Raw genomic sequence first — 18,328 nt, forward strand, 5'->3', positions numbered from 1 at the left:
ATATTGCCCTTAAATGATGATTTTTACCAATTTTTTTTGTGTTATTGACTCATATCTTAAAAACTATGATAGATAAGATAGAATCTTTAAACAGTATAAATGATCAGCACAACAGGATCTACAAATAAGTCAACATATCCAAAATCTTCAGTTGACTCCTTATTAGAGTTATTGCCCTTTAATGACGATTTTCCCAATTTTTATGCATTTTGGCTTACATCTTAAAAACTATAATAGATATATAGAAACTTTAAAAACAAAAATGATCAGCAAGACAAGATCTACAAATAAGTTAATAAGACAAATATTGTTAGTCGATTCCTTATTGAAGTTACTGCCCTTTAATCACCAGTTTCCCATTTTTTCCCATTTTTGCCTATTATTTCGAAAACTGTTGTTGATAAATAGAATAATCAGGAAGGTAAGATCTACAAATAAAGCCATATGGCCAAAATCTTCAGTCGACTCGTTTTTGGAGTTATTGCCCTTTAATGATATTTTTTTTGCATTATGTGCCTATTATCTTGAAAACTTAAGATAATAGAAACTTTAAAAAGAAAAAATTTTCAGTAGGATAAGATAGATCTACAAATATGTCAACATGACTGAAATTGTCAGTTAACTCTTAATAGAGTTGTTGCCCTTTAATGATGAGTATTTTGAATATAAAAAGCCCTGCTGTAAGGGGTCTTGTATTAAGGGGATTGCCATATGATTTCCTTGGTGGGCCAGAAGAATTTTTCTCTGACAGAATATTCTATTCACCCTTCTAGCCTGACTTATTTAGAGGCTAGGCAAAGCAGAGGATCACTTTTTTTCACTTTTGTACAAACTTTAATAATATCCTGCATTTTGTGGGGCAGAATATTAATTTTTATCTTATCTGGATCAAGAATATTTATTTTCACTTCTTACAAGGCCAACATATTCATTTCCAAACCCCTCCTATTTTCATTATAACAAGCAGTGTTATCTATTTTTTTTCCAGTATGCCTCCAGACTCTAAACAAAGACAAAGAGAATGTCAAAAATGTCTTGCTCATGGTGTCCATGTTAGATTCAAAGGTCACAAGTTTGGATGTTTTTTTCGTGACTGTCAGTGTCAACGATGTCAGGTTGTTAGTATAAAACGCCAGAAAAACAAGTTAGTAACTGCTCAGAAAAGACGACTAGAAATGGATAAAGTAAAAAAATTCGAAACAGAACAAGCAAATGGGAAAGGAAGTGGAGAAATCTCGGGTAATATTCTAAGAATAAAAGTAAGATAATTAGATTGTGTTACCTGCTGATGGCAATGGGTAAAAGCTGTTAGTTACTGGGAAGGAAATATAAATCAGGCAGGCTTCCCCAGAATCAGTTGTTGTTTATCAAGGAATTTAACTTTTTGCATATTTTTAGTGAACGGTCCCATTGAATAAATACAAAAGCTATTGTTGTCTTTGGAGTTCTTTCTGACAGTTGGAACTTTAAAGTTCTCCTTGGAAAACCAATAATTCATTTATTAATTTGGCTGAACTAAAAATAAACTCCTACTGATGAAAATACATATACCAATAAGGACCTGTTCAAAACTGCATGTGATGTTGTATTTATTTAATATCAACTAATTTATAAATGTAAACTGTAATAACAGTCTGTTGTTTATACTTGGTTACTAGATTGTATGAGGGAAATATTGACTGCATTGTTAACTCACCTTTAGTTTGCTCACTATAACCATAATAAACTGATATAATTTTGCAATATGTTCCATTTAAAGCAAAACTGCCTACAGAACCTTTCCCCTTAAATATGTACAAAAGTTTAATTTTTCAATATGTTCAATAATAACCAAAACAAAGTGAATTTCTGGTATTATGAGAAATTTGTAATGTTCCTGAGTTATTTTGTGACCTCCAAATTATCTTAAAATTAGGTACCAATGATTAGGCTGTCCTGAATTTATTCTATGTGTAACATCAATAATAACCCTATAGTTTTGGGAAACAAATGAAAAATAAATAAACAATATTAAACAGATGTTTCCTTTCAGAAAATGAGAAATTGACTGGTCTTTCGAACACAAAGACATTTTTCAAACAATGGTCACCCATTTTGATAAGAAATTTCAGCTGTTTTGTTATCATTCTTTTGAAATATTAGGTATTATTACTGGACCTCTTAGCTAAGTTTAGCCGCATGAGATGCTATATATTAAATGTTTGGGGTTTTTTCTTTGTTTATCACTTTTCTCTTTCCCTCTAAGGTTTTGCATGATTTAATTAAAGTTAAAAAAAATTCAAATTGGGACAGCATTTCTATGAATTTAGAAGGCCATTTCTTGTGAATCTGTACAAAATGAAGTTCCTGTACATTCATCCATCAGGGGTCCTTCCATCTGGCCTTGTAAACGCACTCACATGCACAGTTCTTGCCATATTTTTATCAAACTTATATCAGAGGTTTATATTAGCAATGTCTTAGACAAGTTCGAAAATCAGTGCAGATCAAATATATTTAAAAGAGTTATATACCCTTGGATATATTAATTTTCAAACCTACATTTATATCCTATTTCTAGACAAATTTAAATATAAAAATTATAGCATCTTTAAAATGAATGACTATACTTGTTGGGGAACACAAAAAAAATCCTGTAATTTAAAGTAGATTTTTTTTCAAATCAAACAAAAGGAATAATCATAAAAAATGATTTTCTATTTCTAAATGACTAATTCCTCAACAGAAGTCTGGTGACTTAAACATTTTGGTGATTTTCATGACTTCCAAGTGGAGATAACTCTAGATAAATTTAGTGAAAATTAAGTGATTCATCATTTTCTTTTAAAACTTTTACTTGTTAGCTGCCAATGATAGAAAAAATATTCATTAGTTTATGCTGATTAATTTTTAGATATATTGCCTGTAAATAACCTCTATTGGAGTAGTGTCTTCAGATTAATTGTTGATTTGGTTTAGATTTATAAAGATCTATTCTTTATATGTAACTGGAGTGCATGATTCTTATTAGAAAATCACATTGTCTCCTCCAGGACTCAAACCCAAGATCTCTGTTCCAAGTCGGTGCTCTAACCGACAGAGCTTAAGAAGAAATTCCCTAGCTCGATTACTGCCTAAAGCTGGCTAAGTATCTACTACTCATGGGAAGCAATCCTGTCACGCATAAGATGCGACAGTATCTGAGTTTCACAATAGTTAAAACTTGCATTCATAATTTTAGAAGTGATTTTCCTTCACAAAATATTGGCAATTGCATTATATAGACCTCAGGTTTTTACCAGTTATCACAGTGGGAAATCTAGTGGCTGAGAACAATAGAAAATTCACTCTTCTTGTGAAGAAGTCGAGAAAATCAATAATAAAACAATGCCTGTCAGGATCAAAATTTTTTTTTGAACAACAAGCGTAAAATTTAAAGAAATTATTTGTTAAACTGTGTTTTTAGAAATATACATGCAAATACACAATGTTTAATGTTCAGTATAGATTTAGATTATAAATTGCATTAGAAGCTTGTGAAACTGAAAAATGAAAAATGTTAATCTTTGACTGCATATTAATAAAACAAATTGAAAAAGAAAACATGCACATACTAGATTAAATCTAAAGACCTTTCAGGCCACCAATTTTGAATTGTTCCCCAAAGTCCTTATTGCTGCATGTTACAATTTCCCAAAATTTACCTATTTTTCACATCAAAGTTTTTCAACTATACCAGTCTGCTCTTGTCAACTACACAGAGAACAATAGCTATTGTATTTATTCAATGGGACACTAGAACTGACAAAAGTTTAAATACCTTACCAAGAGGAGATGATTCTATGGAAAAGTTTCATTTGGTTCGCAATAATCTTTGTTGCATATCAATCGATTCCTTTGGAATTTTTCCTGAAATTCTCTGATCTAGCTGCATACATATACAGATAATTGCCATGTTCCAGAGAGGTATACAGCCAGTAGAAAAATAAATTGAAATTGTTACTCCAGCAATATTTTAAACCAATTTTACACCAAGCTCCTATAGCCTGCTGTATTTGTCATTTGCCATTTCAAGGGGGAAATCGGAGGTGGATTTAGGGGGTGGGGCCCAGGGTGGGTCCGGGCACCCTGGGCCCCACCCACTAATTTCTGAATTTACAGTATTTAAAGGGGGAAATCGGAGGTGGATTTAGGGGGTGGGGCCCAGGGTGCCTGGACCCACCCTTTAGTGGGAAAAATTTGGTTGATTATATAGGAAATCACTGAGGCATGACTGGAGCTGGCCCCCTCTTAGGCAGTCAGTGGGCCCGCCTTATGACAATTTCTGGATCCGCCACTGGAAATGTTAACAATAAATGGAGATTTTGTTTTTATTCTAATTTATTTTTATTTTTACTATAACAAGAACGTTTTCTCTTGAATTTATAATTGATAGTGTCCTTGCTAAAACAGGACAAACATTGAAAAGATCAAGTTTTCAGTGTTTAATACAGGGGAGGTAATATTTTGTCACTAGATTTCCCACTGAATCGGTGATTCACAATAACAAATGCTCCCATTTAACGGCATTAATTTCTGAATTTACAGTATTTACAAATGATTACAGGTAAAAGTATGAAATCATATGAGGCAAACACGCATGTGGCAATATCCAATTCAACAAAACTATAACGTACAACATCTTGAGATCACTGCGTGGTCTACAAATGCTAATACTCAAATACAATCGAGCAAGTTCAAGAAGGCCCTGCAATCAGCAAAAAAAAATAAATAGTTAAATACCACATTATTATTGTTGAATAAAGGCAAGTTTTATTGTATACAAAAGTGTGTAAAAAAATGCCAAATTTTACCCACAATTTGCAACATCATATGAACCTCAAAATGAGAAGCCTTAAACTCTAATATGACAGCAAAAATTTCATAAAGTATTTGAAGATTTTTTAATCTATTTGTAGATTCAGAAGAAAACCAGTTAATAATTGATGAGAGTAGCAATCAACAACAAATTCAATTATCTGACAGAAGAGCTGTATATTGCCGTAGATGTCAGATCCATGGCGTTAAAAATCTGGTGCGTGGACACAAGGATAGCTGTCCATACAGAGGTTGTTGGTGCACAGAGTGTAGAATAATAAGTAAGTCTTAATAGAAAATGGTTCTGTTCAAAGAATAGATTCCATAATAGACTTAAACTTCTGTTATTAAGGTTTTTGCTATAAAAACTGGATACCAAATCATACCATAGATAACTTATAATACATCAACAGCCAAAAGCCAACTTATCCAAGACAGTCATTCCCAAGGTCGCCGGACATTGGACAAAGACCAGTAAAAATTGGTTTGGTCCAGTTAAGTGATATGCATTACTGGACCAAATGATCAGTAAAATTTTTAATTTTGTCCAAATCATATGTGTAAATGTCCTGTAATTAATAAAGAGTCTGGTCCAGTTAAAAAGAATTGAAATGTCCAGTTGATTTCTCAAAGCCTTGGGAACCACTGCCAAGAGTGAAAACGTGTAATCAGACAATCTATAAAAACAACCAATAAACAATTGTTCTCAGTACTCTCCAGACCATGGGGTACATATTAAAATAGAGTAAAAAAGAACTGCAAACTAGATGACTTATTAACTTAGAAGCAAGATGTGGCATACAATTTGGAAATCATGTTCAAAATCTTCTTGTTTACAGGTAGTTAATATGATATAGCTATTTGTTTAAAACTAATATTCCAGAATACATTATTATAGACAACAAGGCTAGTATGACACCCTAATTCATTATCAGATTTGCATAAATGCTCAATATTTATATCACAGCGATATAGCCTTTTTGTGCTGATGCGGCGTAAAGGAATCACCAATCAATATTTATATACATTTGTACATGTAAATTAATTTTTCAATAAGGCAAAAAAAAATAATACATGCGTTTCTGTGATGTGCTGAAAAAAATAGGGTAGGTAGGAAGGCAATATCATTTTATTTCACAAACATTTTTTAGCTGGTTACTACTAGGGAATCAGTCTGACTTTAACAGTGCTTGTTCCAAAATGGCATAAAAAGTGTAAGGGTAGGTAGGGTTAGCAGAAACATATGTTTTATTTTTTTTGGCCAAATATATGATCATTATATTTTTCAGATTCTCAGTCCTCTGTGTGTAGCCACTGTGGATTTTATCCACCAGTTACACCCTATCCACGACCATACCCACCATCACTTAATTGGGTAAGTTTGTATTCATGTATTATGTGAAAATCTGTTTATTTCTTCCCATATTAATCATTATGGGTAAAGGCTGTCCATATTTCTGACTTAGGCTTGCTGTCTATCTGTTTTCTATTACAAAATATATAGTTGACATTAATGACACTAGCATGGTACCAAACTTTACAGAAAAACCTCATTCCAGATATAGAGAATTGCAAGCACCATTCTAGTTTAACCTTCCCATGACAATAGTCATAGATAGGGAATTAGGCTGGCTGTTTCTTGTGTTGGTAATGTCAACAAACATAAATAAGATAATTAGGTAACATAGGCAAGACATATCTCTGTGTTTTAAAACAGTTTTTTGAGGTTTCTCATTTCAAAACAGAAACTGTCCTTTCTAGTTACATTTTGCAATACTTTCAAACTACACCTTGAATGCAAAGCACTCACTAAATGGATTTTATGGATGGATTTAAATCGGAATAGAACTAAATTTGTATAGATAAGTCAGCCAAAAACTTACACAGCATTCTTTCTTTGTTTTAATATTCTACAGGATATGACATCTTCATGAATATTATAACTCTTTATTGTTGTATCCTTGCAGAGCAGGTTTCAAGATTAACTGATTGCCCAGGACAAGTAAAATCATTCTTAAGCAACCAAAAGCTGCAATGTACTTGTCCAAAATAAAATAAGAAATAATCTTGTCTAAAGATATGGTTCCACTAAAGAATAGGGTTGGTAGGTAGGATATTTTTTATCTTTTAACTTTAATTTCTTATTGACAATAGATTTTAAAAAAGTATCGCTGAAACTTCATTATTATTTGAATAAACACCTCTTTCACAGTAACTTAAGTGAGTTTGATACCTTTATGAAAAATGAGTTTTAATTTTTTAAACAGTTGCTGCATCAACAGAACAATACAGCATGTGGAGGAGGTAATGTAATCAATGATTTTGTTTGCCTTATTTAATATGTTTAAATATCAAGCTGTAATATTTAAATAGATTGATTGATTAATGTTTAATGCCACTTTCAGCACTATTGGCTATTTACTGGCGGTCAGTTTTTATAGGTGGAGGAAGATTTTTATTGGTGGAAGAAGCTGGAGTGCTCACAGAGAACCACCGACCTTCGGCAGGAAAACTGACAATCCAAGTCAGTTAAGATTAGAGTTGAATTCACCTGCCACGTACAGGGTTCAAACTCACAACCTTATAGTGTTGACAGTCTTTATATTTTAAAAAATGTTTGTCATATTTAATTCTAATTTTAACATATTTTACAAATTACAATGAATTTTCACATATTTGCATTTTCAGAATGAATATTGAAGTACAAAAGTTTTTACTTTTACACCTGCACCTTTTTTGTTTGGGTGTTGCTATTATGAAGAGTACATTTTCTAATAAGTGACTAGTTTTTTTTGCAAAGGGTTTTTGTAAATGGATTAAACACAGTTATATAGGAAAAGCTTTGGTTCCTTATCTATACAATGCAAATGGCACATGCAAGCATAATGTATTGTCCTAGATTTGATCTAATTTTGACTCTGTAAGTGCATCATACATTCATGGTAAACAGGCATTGTGAAATCAGTAGGTTATTAGGGACCTAAAATTCTTAGCAGCTTACATTATAACCATTATCCTATATGTGCTTCTTCCATAAGAAATTGAAAGATTTTACATACAAGTTATCTCCATTTTCAAAAAATTCTGAAGTTTTATAGAAACTACTCAAAAGTTATCTACCTTTACAAAATATTCTAAAATTTTATAGAAACCATTCAAAAGTTATCTCCCTTTGCAAAAAATTCTGAAGTTTTACAGAAACCCCTCAAAAGTTATCTACCTTTACAAAAATTCTGAAGTTTTATTGAAACCATTCAAAAGTCATCTACCTTTACAAAAATTCTGAAGTTTTACAAAAACCCCTCAAAAGTTATCTACCTTTACAAAAATTCTGAAGTTTTATAGAAACCCTTCAAAAGTTACCTACCTTTACAAAAATTCTGAAGTTTTATAGAAACCCCTCAAAAAATTATCTACCTTAACAAAAAATTCTTAAGTTTTATAGAAACCCCTCAAAAGTTATCTACCTTTAAAAAAATTGTGAAGTTTTATACAAACCCCCCAAAAGTTATCTACCTTTACAAAAATTCTGAAGATTTATAGAAACCCCTCAAAAGTTATCTACCTTTACAAAAATTCTGAAGTTTTACAGAAACCACTCAGTTATATACCTTGACAAAAAATTCTGAATTTTTTATAGAAACCCCTCCAAACTTATCTCCCTTTGCAAATATTCTGAAGTTTTATAGAAACCCCTCACAAGTTATCTACCTTTACAAAAATTCTGAAGTTTAATAGAAATCACACAAAAGTTATCTACCTTTACAAAAAATTCTGAAGTTTTATAGAAACCCCTCAAAAGTTATCTACCTTTACAAAAATTCTGAAGTTTTATAGAACCCCCTCAAAAGTTATCTACCTTTACAAAAATATTGAAGTTTTTAAGAAACCCCTCAAAAGGTTATATACCTTAACAAAAAATTCTTAAGTTTTATTGAAACCATTCAAAAGTTATCTCCCTTTGCAAAAAATTCTGAAGTTTTATAGAAACCCCTCAAAAGTTATCTACCTTTAAAAAAATTCTTAAGTGTCATACAAACCCCCCAAAAGTTATCTTCCTTTACAAAAATTCTGAAGTTTTATAGAAACCCCTCAAAAGTTATCTACCTTTACAAAAATTCTGAAGTTTTATAGAACCACTCGGTTATCTACCTTGACAAAAAATTCTGAAGTTTTATAGAAACGCCTCAAAAGTTATCTCCCTTTGCAAATATTCTGAAGTATTATAGAAACCCCTCAAAAGTTATCTACCCTTACAAAAATTCTGAAGTTTAATAGAAACCCCTCGAAAGCTACCTACCTTTACAAAAATTCTGAAGTTTTATAGAAACCCCTCAAAAAGTTATCTACCTTTACAAAAAAATTCTGAAGTTTTATAGAAACCACTCAGTTATCTACCATAACAAAAAATTCTTAAGTTTTATAGAAACCCCTCAAAAGTTATCTACCTTTACAAAAATTCTGAAGTTTTACAGAAACCACTCGGTTATCTACCTTGACAAAAAATTCTGAAGTTTTATAGAAACCCCTCAAAAGTTATCTCCCTTTGCAAATATTCTGAAGTTTTATAGAAACCCCTCAAAAGTTATTTACACTTACAAAAATTCTGAAGTTTTATAGAAACCCCTCAAAAGTTACCTACCTTTACAAAAAATTCTGAAGTTTTATAGAAACCACTCAGTTATCTACCTTAACAAAAAATTCTTAAGTTTTATAGAAACCCCTAAAAAGTTATCTACCTTTACAAAAATTCTGAAGTTTTAAAGAAACCACTCGGTTATCTACCTTGACAAAAAATTCTGAAGTTTTATAGAAACCCCTCAAAAGTTATCTACCTTTAAAAAAAATCTTAAGTTTTATAGAAACCCCTCAAAAGTTACCTACCTTTACAAAAAATTCTGAAGTTTTATAGAAACCACTCAGTTATCTACCTTAACAAAAAATTCTTAAGTTTTATAGAAACCCCTCAAAAGTTATCTACCTTTACAAAAATTCTGAAGTTTTAAAGAAACCACTCGGTTATCTACCTTGACAAAAAATTCTGAAGTTTTATAGAAACCCCTCAAAAGTTATCTACCTTTAAAAAAATCTTAAGTTTTATACAAACCCCCCAAAAGTTATCTACCTTTACAAAAATTCTGAAGTTTTATAGAAACCCCTCAAAAGTTATCTATCTTTACAAAAATGCTGAAGTTTTACAGAAACCCCTCAAAAGTTATCTACCTTTACAAAAATTCTGAAGTTACAAGAAACTCCTCAAAAGTTATCTACCTTTACAAAAATTCAGAAGTTTTATAGAAACCACTCAGTTATCTACCTTAACAAAAAATTCTGAAGTTTTATAGAAACCCCTCAAAAGTTATCTACCTTTACAAAATTTCTGAAGTTTTACAGAACCCCTCAAAAGTTATCTACCTTTACAAAAATTCTGAAGTTTAATAGAAACCCCTCAAAAGTTATCTACCTTTACAAAAATTCTGAAGTTTTATAGAAACCACTCAGTTATCTACCTTAACAAAAAATTCTGAAGTTTTATAGAAACCCCTCAAAAGTTATCTACCTTTACAAAAAATTCTAAAGTTTTATAGAAACTACTCAAAAGTTATCTAACTTTACAAAAATTCTGAAGTTTTATAGAAACCCCTCAAAAGTTATCTACCTTTACAAAATTTCTGAAGTTTTACAGAATACTCAAAAGTTATCTACCTTTACAAAAATTCCGAAGTTTAATAGAAAACCCTCAAAAGTTATCTACCTTTACAAAAATTCTGAAGTTTTATAGAAACCACTCAGTTATCTACCTTAACAAAAAATTCTGAAGTTTTATAGAAACCCCTTAAAAGTTATCTACCTTTACAAAAATTCTGAAGTTTTATAGAAACCCCTCAAAAGTTATCTACCTTTACAAAAAATTCTAAAGTTTTATAGAAACTACTCAAAAGTTATCTAACTTTACAAAAATGCTGAAATTTTATAGAAACCCCTCAAAAGTTATCCAACTTGACAAAAAATTCTGAAGTTTTAAAGAAACCCCTTAAAAATTATTTCCCTTTGCAAAAAATCTTAAGTTTTATAGGAGTAATACCACCAATATTTTCCCCCTATTAGTCTTTGTTAAATTCTCATTTTTATTTTTTTTTAAATTGTGCAGAATTTATCTTTGTTTCAAATATTAAAGAAATACTTGGCATGAGTGAAGTTTGATCCTGTCCAGACTACTACAGTCAAAATTTCACATAACATTTCATTGCATATAAGATAATAACCATCACTGGAAGTTAACCAATCAAATTTTTTTCCCCTTTTTTTCCTGTTTAGTAACCATGCCACCTCAAGTTTCCAAAATATTTTATAGAAACACTTAATATAAAAAAAATCTTTGAATCACCCAAGATATATGTTTATGACTCAGAATTTTTTTTCTGCAATGAAATGCATGTAACGAGGTTTAATTTCCTACAACTGTCAAATTCAAGGGAACATTTTTTTTCTACCCTTTTTCATATGAAACAGGATGTGACGAACAATGTTTTGGTGGTATTACTCCTTAAAGAGACCACTTAAAAGTTATCTCCCTTTGCAAAAATTTCTAATAATGGAAACAGTTAGTATTTGAATATAGACTTTTGAAATACCTGGAAATCTAGCCTTCTTTCATATGTCTTGTGTGATAGGTCAACAATACATGGTAGGTTAATTGTGAGGGGTTTAAATGTTCATCTGAGATACTTCATTTATGACTTTGACCTTATTTACACATACAAGTGGTCAGATTAAGATAAAATAAGGAGATATGGCATGATTGCCAATGAGACAACTATCCACCAGAGACTAAATGATGTAGATTTTATTTATTAAGTATAGATCACCATACAGCCTTTAACAATGAGCAAAACCCATAATTCATGGCAAGCTTATAAAAGGCCCCAACAGGACAAAATGTAAAACAACTCGAACGAGAAAAAATCAACAACCTGATTCACGATCACGATTCACTGATTGTACGATAAACAAATATGATATGTAGCAACAAACAACAACCACTGAATTACAGGCTTCTGACTTGGGACAAACGCATACAGAATTTGGCGAGGTTAAACAAGTTTTTGGATAGACCAACCGCCTTTAACTTGGGACAGTGGTGTAACAGCACAACATAAGAATAATTATAAGTTGAAAAGGGCTTGACTCATCATTATTATCATAAGTTTAAGGATTATGTCTGTAACTTGACATGAAAGGTCATGATATTTTGTGTATGAATTAGTTTTAAAAGAATATACACAGCTGACCTGTGATAAGGGTTAGACCTTTTTTAACCATAATATTTGTTTATTTTCGCACAGAAATTCTCGGGGTTCGTCCAGTCTTGTATGCACTCTCACAAGTACAATTCTCCCTAGATTTTTATCAAATCTTTATAAGTGGTTTATATCTGCATTGTTTCTGACAAGTTAGAAAATCAGTGTCCATTAACTATTTTTTAAAAGTTGTGCCCCTTGGAAATATTAATTATATGTGTATGGGAAATTGCATTGCAAGTGCTCTCACATGTACAGTTCTTTTTTTATCAAAGGTTTATATCAGCAATGTCTTGAACAAATTGGAAAATCAGTGCAGATCAACAATTGTTTAAAGAGTTAGACTCCTTGGAAATATAAGTTATATCAAGGATTTGTATCAAATCCTTGTTTATATGTAAAATTGCATTGTAAGTGCTCTCAAGCCTATATTTCTTGTAGGACTGTTATGAAATTAATATTGAAGATTTAAGTCAGCAATGTCTGTTACAAGCTTGAAAATCAGTGCAGATGAATTATTTGTTCAGAAGTTATGTCCATTAGAAATGTAAATTCTATAGAAAATTGCATTGTAAGCGCTCTCCCGTGTACAATTCTTGCCTGGTATTTCAAAGGTTTACATCAGCAATGTTTATGACAAGATTGAAAATCAGTGCTGATCAATTATTTTTAAAAGAGTAATGCCCCTTGGAAATATTAATTATATGGAAAATTGCATTGTAAGCGCTTTCATGTGTACATTACAGTAACAATTCTTACCATCTTCTTTTATCAAAGGCATATATATCAGCAATGTCTTGTACAAGTTCAAAAGTCAGTGCCCATCAACTATTTTTTAAAGAGTTATGCCACTGGCACTTGGAAATTTTAATTGTATGTAAAATTGCATTGTTAATGTTCTCAAGCCTTCATTTCTCTAAGGTATTTATAAAAAAAAATATTAAAGAACAAAAAAATTTTTTTTTTTTTTAGTTCTAGCCATTGGGCAGATGAAATATGTACAATGTGGGGGACATTTGAACTCTGTTCTTTTATTAATCTTTCAAGTAGTCTATCCATCTGTATTAATAAGAGTGACAAGTCATCAATTTTTGGTATAGCAATTTAATGTCCTTCAGACATGTCAGTACTGAAACCTCTACATCAATTTCACACACTTATGGTCAGGTGATATTTACAGGTTTAAATAATAGAAGGCTTCCTCCAAGTAACCATACATGAGGTCTGGAATAAATTATTGTTGTTGAAAGAATATGTCATTCTGGTTATGTCATCTGGTCTTGCCCAAGCTCATATATATTCATTTTCCTGTGCTCAGTATATGTTTATGCTCAATCTAGGATAGTCAGGTGGGGGGAAGCATTATGTTTTCTGGCCTGTACATCTGTCCTTCTGTTTGTGCATTAGTCCATCCTGAGTATCAGGTTAAAGTTTACCAAGAAGTTGTTGTCTCCTTGATTTGAAACTTTGTACACATAATCATTATGATAATATTCTTTCAGGTAATACCAGTTCATCTAACTATAGCAGCAATCTTGGATACAAATCACAGGTGTGTAAAACAAAAATCTTGTGAATATAACTTGATTGCTAAACATGATAATGTCATTAACCTTTTTCTACTGCATTAGGGCCTAAGCCGTAAAAAATACACAGTAGTCAATTAACCTGTTAAAGAGGTAAATCATAATCTTTTCATGTGAGTGATGATGTGACCTATAAAGCATCATGAATAAATTTAAGATGTGGAATAAAAGTCATTAAGAAAGCAACCTAATGACAAAAAAAAATTAGTCATGGAGAGAACGGAAACTAAAAATTTTGTAATTTTTCCATTTATAAAGGGGCAGAACTCTAGAAGGGTTAAAGTGACACCTCCAAAATTCAATCTTGATCTGTGTTTTGTGGAAATAAGCATTGTGTATAAGTTTCATAACATTTGGTTGAGGCAAACTCAAGTTAGAGAACGGAAACCAATTTTAGGACGTACGGACAATGCCCCCTCCGCTACGGCGGGGGCATAAAAACACCTAGAAATGAGCATAAAGTCTTCAACAAAAGACAGGGGACTATAGAATATATGTCAAGCTCTAAACATCCTGAGTCTAATAATAATATTCAATAAGATGAACAGAAACAACCTATCACAGGTCTGCCATCACCACCAAATTTTCTAAAGATATAACATGAATCATCCACTGATAGGCTCCCTGACCTGAAACAGGTACACAAATTTATATGGGGTTCAAGTTTTTTTGAAAGAAAGTTCATGAAATCTCCACCCTCCTTCTTAAATCTTGATAAGAAACATGAAAACACTAAAATAATGTTATTTTTGACATTAAAAATACTTAGTCTAGTACAAACAATCTAATGCACAATTCTTTTTTCAATTTACTATATTGAATTTTTTATGAATATTTATTTGTTCTGTCTTAAAATAAGAAGTTGCAGTAAAGTCAAGTTTGTCTTTTAGTAACTCCAGTTAAAATTAACCAGTGAAGCATAACCATATAAGCCATCAAAGAGTCACACTTGATTTAAAAAACCATTCTAAGTAAAGAGCTGGATTTTACATGTCTGTTCATTCTGTATTAGCCTTTCAACATATGAATATTAAGAAATGTTGTTTAAACATCATTAATACTGCACATTGAACAAAACAATAAGATAATAAAATACAGTCCATATTTCAAACTGACTGCATTTACTTGAATGATAAATATTCTTCATTGTCATTCTGTCACTTGTGAAACAAACAATTATTACATGTACAATGTACTAGCTGCTTATTATTAAGTAGTGCCCATGGAAGATGATATAAAAAAATCAAAAACTGATACTATTTTCCTTGTATTTACTTATGAATTTCTTAATCAGAATTATTATCTTCATAGAGATTCAATTTAATAAAAAAAGTTTGAAGCAGTAAACAATATCATTGACACCAGTGCATGTGTATCTCAGTCACTAGTAAGACATATATGAAATTTCTAGGAGTTTCTGAAATAAAGCAGTTAAAGCAGTCACAGAATTCTTTGATAAAGATCTTTATAAAACTTTACACTGACTTTTCTTGCTTAGCTTTAGTTATACATCTATTCATTTATTTATAAATAAGATATTATATAAAGTTGACCATTTATTATAGGTAAATTATGTTCAACCAGCTAACCTTAGCCTGCCATATAATTCTACCCCAGGATACATGCAGGGACCACAACATGATATACCACATTCAACTGTACCATATGAAACTCCAGCTAGTCAACAAGATGGAAACTTGAGTCTGTAGTCATGGCAACACAAGAAAGAAGGACCAAAGTTTTTTTTTATGACAGTTTCTCTTCATTTTCAATTTAGCAGTTGTATCAAAATCTCAAAATTGCATCCCTAGTCATGTATGGCTTAATTGAATTGTTAGAAATTCAAAATCAAGGACTTTCAAGGGATTTAAAGTACGATATTTGAGAAATACAAAGTTACAAGATACACGTACAAAATTGATTTGATTAGTCTTATGCACATTTCATTACTCAAAAATATCCTAAGACCAATTAACTAAAAATAATATGTGTAAAATAGACAATAGACAATAAAACTTCATAGACAATTTAGAAATTAATACAAACACCTTAAAAAAAATTTAAAAGTATATGACACATTTACCAATAAAAAAGATGTATGTAAAAATTTAATGAAAAATGTTAATAATTAATAATTAGTTTACGAGAATTAAGATTAAATTGGCATAAGTGGAGAAATATTATTTTGATGTTCAGAATGTTTCTCTAAATGATTTTTATTACTGATCATTAGTCAAACTCAATTCAGAGGTAAATAATTATAGCTCACTCTTGAAGCATAATAATGAAGCTTGCTATTGTTGAGGGTGGGGGAAATATTGTTGGGAGTATCTGTCTAACTTATTACATTCCAATATTCAAATATACAAATTTCCATATCAGTCACATAGAACTTTTGAATGCCTTGAAAAAAATTATTTATACTTTGCATTATTATTGGCAAGCACCAGAGGATGTGTCTTGAATAACATTAGAATGCCCGTCTGCAAGTTCAAGGTGACAAACATATTGTTTAAAATACAAAAGTCAGGAGGACACATTTTTGAATGCCTGGAAAATTGACATTTTTGGTGCCCACCACCAGGGAGAGTTTTGCAAATAAGTTGGAATTTTTGTCTGCAAGGTCCAGGTCACAAACTTCATTTAACTTTATATTCCTATATATTCAAATATACAAAGTTTTGTCTGATTTAGTACTTTTGAATGTCGACATTGATATTAATGATGTTTGATATGAATCATAGTTGTCCACCACCAGTGTATATGGTATCTTAATTTTAGTGTCTTTCACCCTCTTATTTGATACTGTATAGTTTATTATGCATTTTCAGGAATTATTAGCCCTTTCACCAGTTAATGAAATATCATAAAAGGCAAGAAATTTTAATGTTCCATTTCTTGTATGGGGCGATAGTTTGACTCGTCATATCATATGATGCAATTTGAAAAATAGATAAGATAGGCAAAACTTGATGAATTTGACATTGTTAAGAGTGCTTTCGAATCTTTTTCACTTTTACTCTTGGAAAAGATATATATTCCACTTCCATCATCAGAAATGGTACAATTACCGGTCTAAATGAAAATCAAGATCATAATTTTAACTGCTATTATATATCATGTATATATACAACTAAATTGTTTCAAATGTTTGTGGGCTTAAAAACTAATATATGGAAATGAAATTTACATATTTTACACCAGAAAAGGCAAACAATAAAAAAAGCATGAGTTCTAAATAATATGTGAATTAATATAATGGTAGCGAAATGAAAAAACAAAAATAATGAAAGTGAGTTTGTTTTTCGTGAACAAATAGACTTGATGACTTTATATGAAATATAATTTCAAAAAAAAATTTATGATTAGGTGTATAATTTATATGCATGCTGGATATATTTTTAAACCCAGAAATTGTAATCTATAGAAAGTTTTAATGGTATGAATTGTTCCCATGCATGATATGAGCAAATATATATTAGCAATACTTAATTATGTATTAATTTTATTTTATCTAATCCAAGGAATGGATTTTAATATTGAATTTTGATTAAGTGATGATTTTGTTAATAATTGTTGAATGAAATTTGTTTCTTTTGAATAAAATGAAAAAAGTAGACCTTTTGTCTCTTTAATTTACAAACCTCTTTGGTTTCAATTAATGGTAGGTATCTACAGGATCACAGCGATCATTGTTACAATTAGAATTCTACACATTCAAAAGAATTAAGATGACAGAATGGCAGCCATTTTAATACTGATTACACTTCATCAACCTTTGTTAAATCCTCGAGAAAGTTTTCCAGGCCCTGTATGGTAATACATTTATATTTATTTGTCGTAAAAAAAATCTTAAGTTTTATAGAAACCCCTCAAAAGTTACCTACCTTTACAAAAATTCTGAAGTTTTAAAGAAACCACTCGGTTATCTACCTTGACAAAAAATTCTGAAGTTTTATAGAAACCCCTCAAAAGTTATCTACCTTTAAAAAAATCTTAAGTTTTATACAAACCCCCCAAAAGTTATCTACCTTTACAAAAATTCTGAAGTTTTATAGAAACCCCTCAAAAGTTATCTATCTTTACAAAAATGCTGAAGTTTTACAGAAACCCCTCAAAAGTTATCTACCTTTACAAAAATTCTGAAGTTACAAGAAACTCCTCAAAAGTTATCTACCTTTACAAAAATTCAGAAGTTTTATAGAAACCACTCAGTTATCTACCTTAACAAAAAATTCTGAAGTTTTATAGAAACCCCTCAAAAGTTATCTACCTTTACAAAATTTCTGAAGTTTTACAGAACCCCTCAAAAGTTATCTACCTTTACAAAAATTCTGAAGTTTAATAGAAACCCCTCAAAAGTTATCTACCTTTACAAAAATTCTGAAGTTTTATAGAAACCACTCAGTTATCTACCTTAACAAAAAATTCTGAAGTTTTATAGAAACCCCTCAAAAGTTATCTACCTTTACAAAAAATTCTAAAGTTTTATAGAAACTACTCAAAAGTTATCTAACTTTACAAAAATTCTGAAGTTTTATAGAAACCCCTCAAAAGTTATCTACCTTTACAAAATTTCTGAAGTTTTACAGAATACTCAAAAGT

General features: G+C 30.7%; 1 protein-coding gene across 1 annotated transcript; it reads left to right on the forward strand.

Moving 5' to 3' along the window:
* Positions 1-989: 989 nt before the first annotated feature.
* LOC127707802 (doublesex- and mab-3-related transcription factor dmd-3-like) lies at positions 990-16,492 on the forward strand. Its single transcript, XM_052212558.1, has 6 exons — positions 990-1,239; positions 4,938-5,117; positions 6,126-6,211; positions 7,104-7,140; positions 13,640-13,689; positions 15,289-16,492. Exons 1-6 carry the CDS (start codon positions 990-992, stop codon positions 15,430-15,432), a joined length of 747 nt encoding a protein of 248 aa, XP_052068518.1. The 3' UTR covers positions 15,433-16,492.
* The last annotated feature ends 1,836 nt before the right edge of the window (positions 16,493-18,328 follow it).

Source organism: Mytilus californianus, unplaced genomic scaffold, assembly GCF_021869535.1.
Source record: "Mytilus californianus isolate M0D057914Y unplaced genomic scaffold, xbMytCali1.0.p SCAF_1, whole genome shotgun sequence".
In the NCBI taxonomy this organism is placed as follows: Eukaryota; Metazoa; Mollusca; class Bivalvia; order Mytilida; family Mytilidae; genus Mytilus; species Mytilus californianus.

What these genes read in the sequence shown, in the direction of transcription:
- LOC127707802 (XM_052212558.1), top strand. Translation starts at nt 990, where the DNA reads ATGCCTCCAGACTCTAAACAAAGACAAAGAGAATGTCAAAAATGTCTT. An exon ending in ACCCACCATCACTTAATTGG is followed by an intron (nt 6,212 to 7,103) that starts GTAAGTTTGTAT and finishes TTTTTTAAACAG; the next exon opens with TTGCTGCATCAACAGAACAA. An exon ending in ATCTTGGATACAAATCACAG is followed by an intron (nt 13,690 to 15,288) that starts GTGTGTAAAACA and finishes CATTTATTATAG; the next exon opens with GTAAATTATGTTCAACCAGC.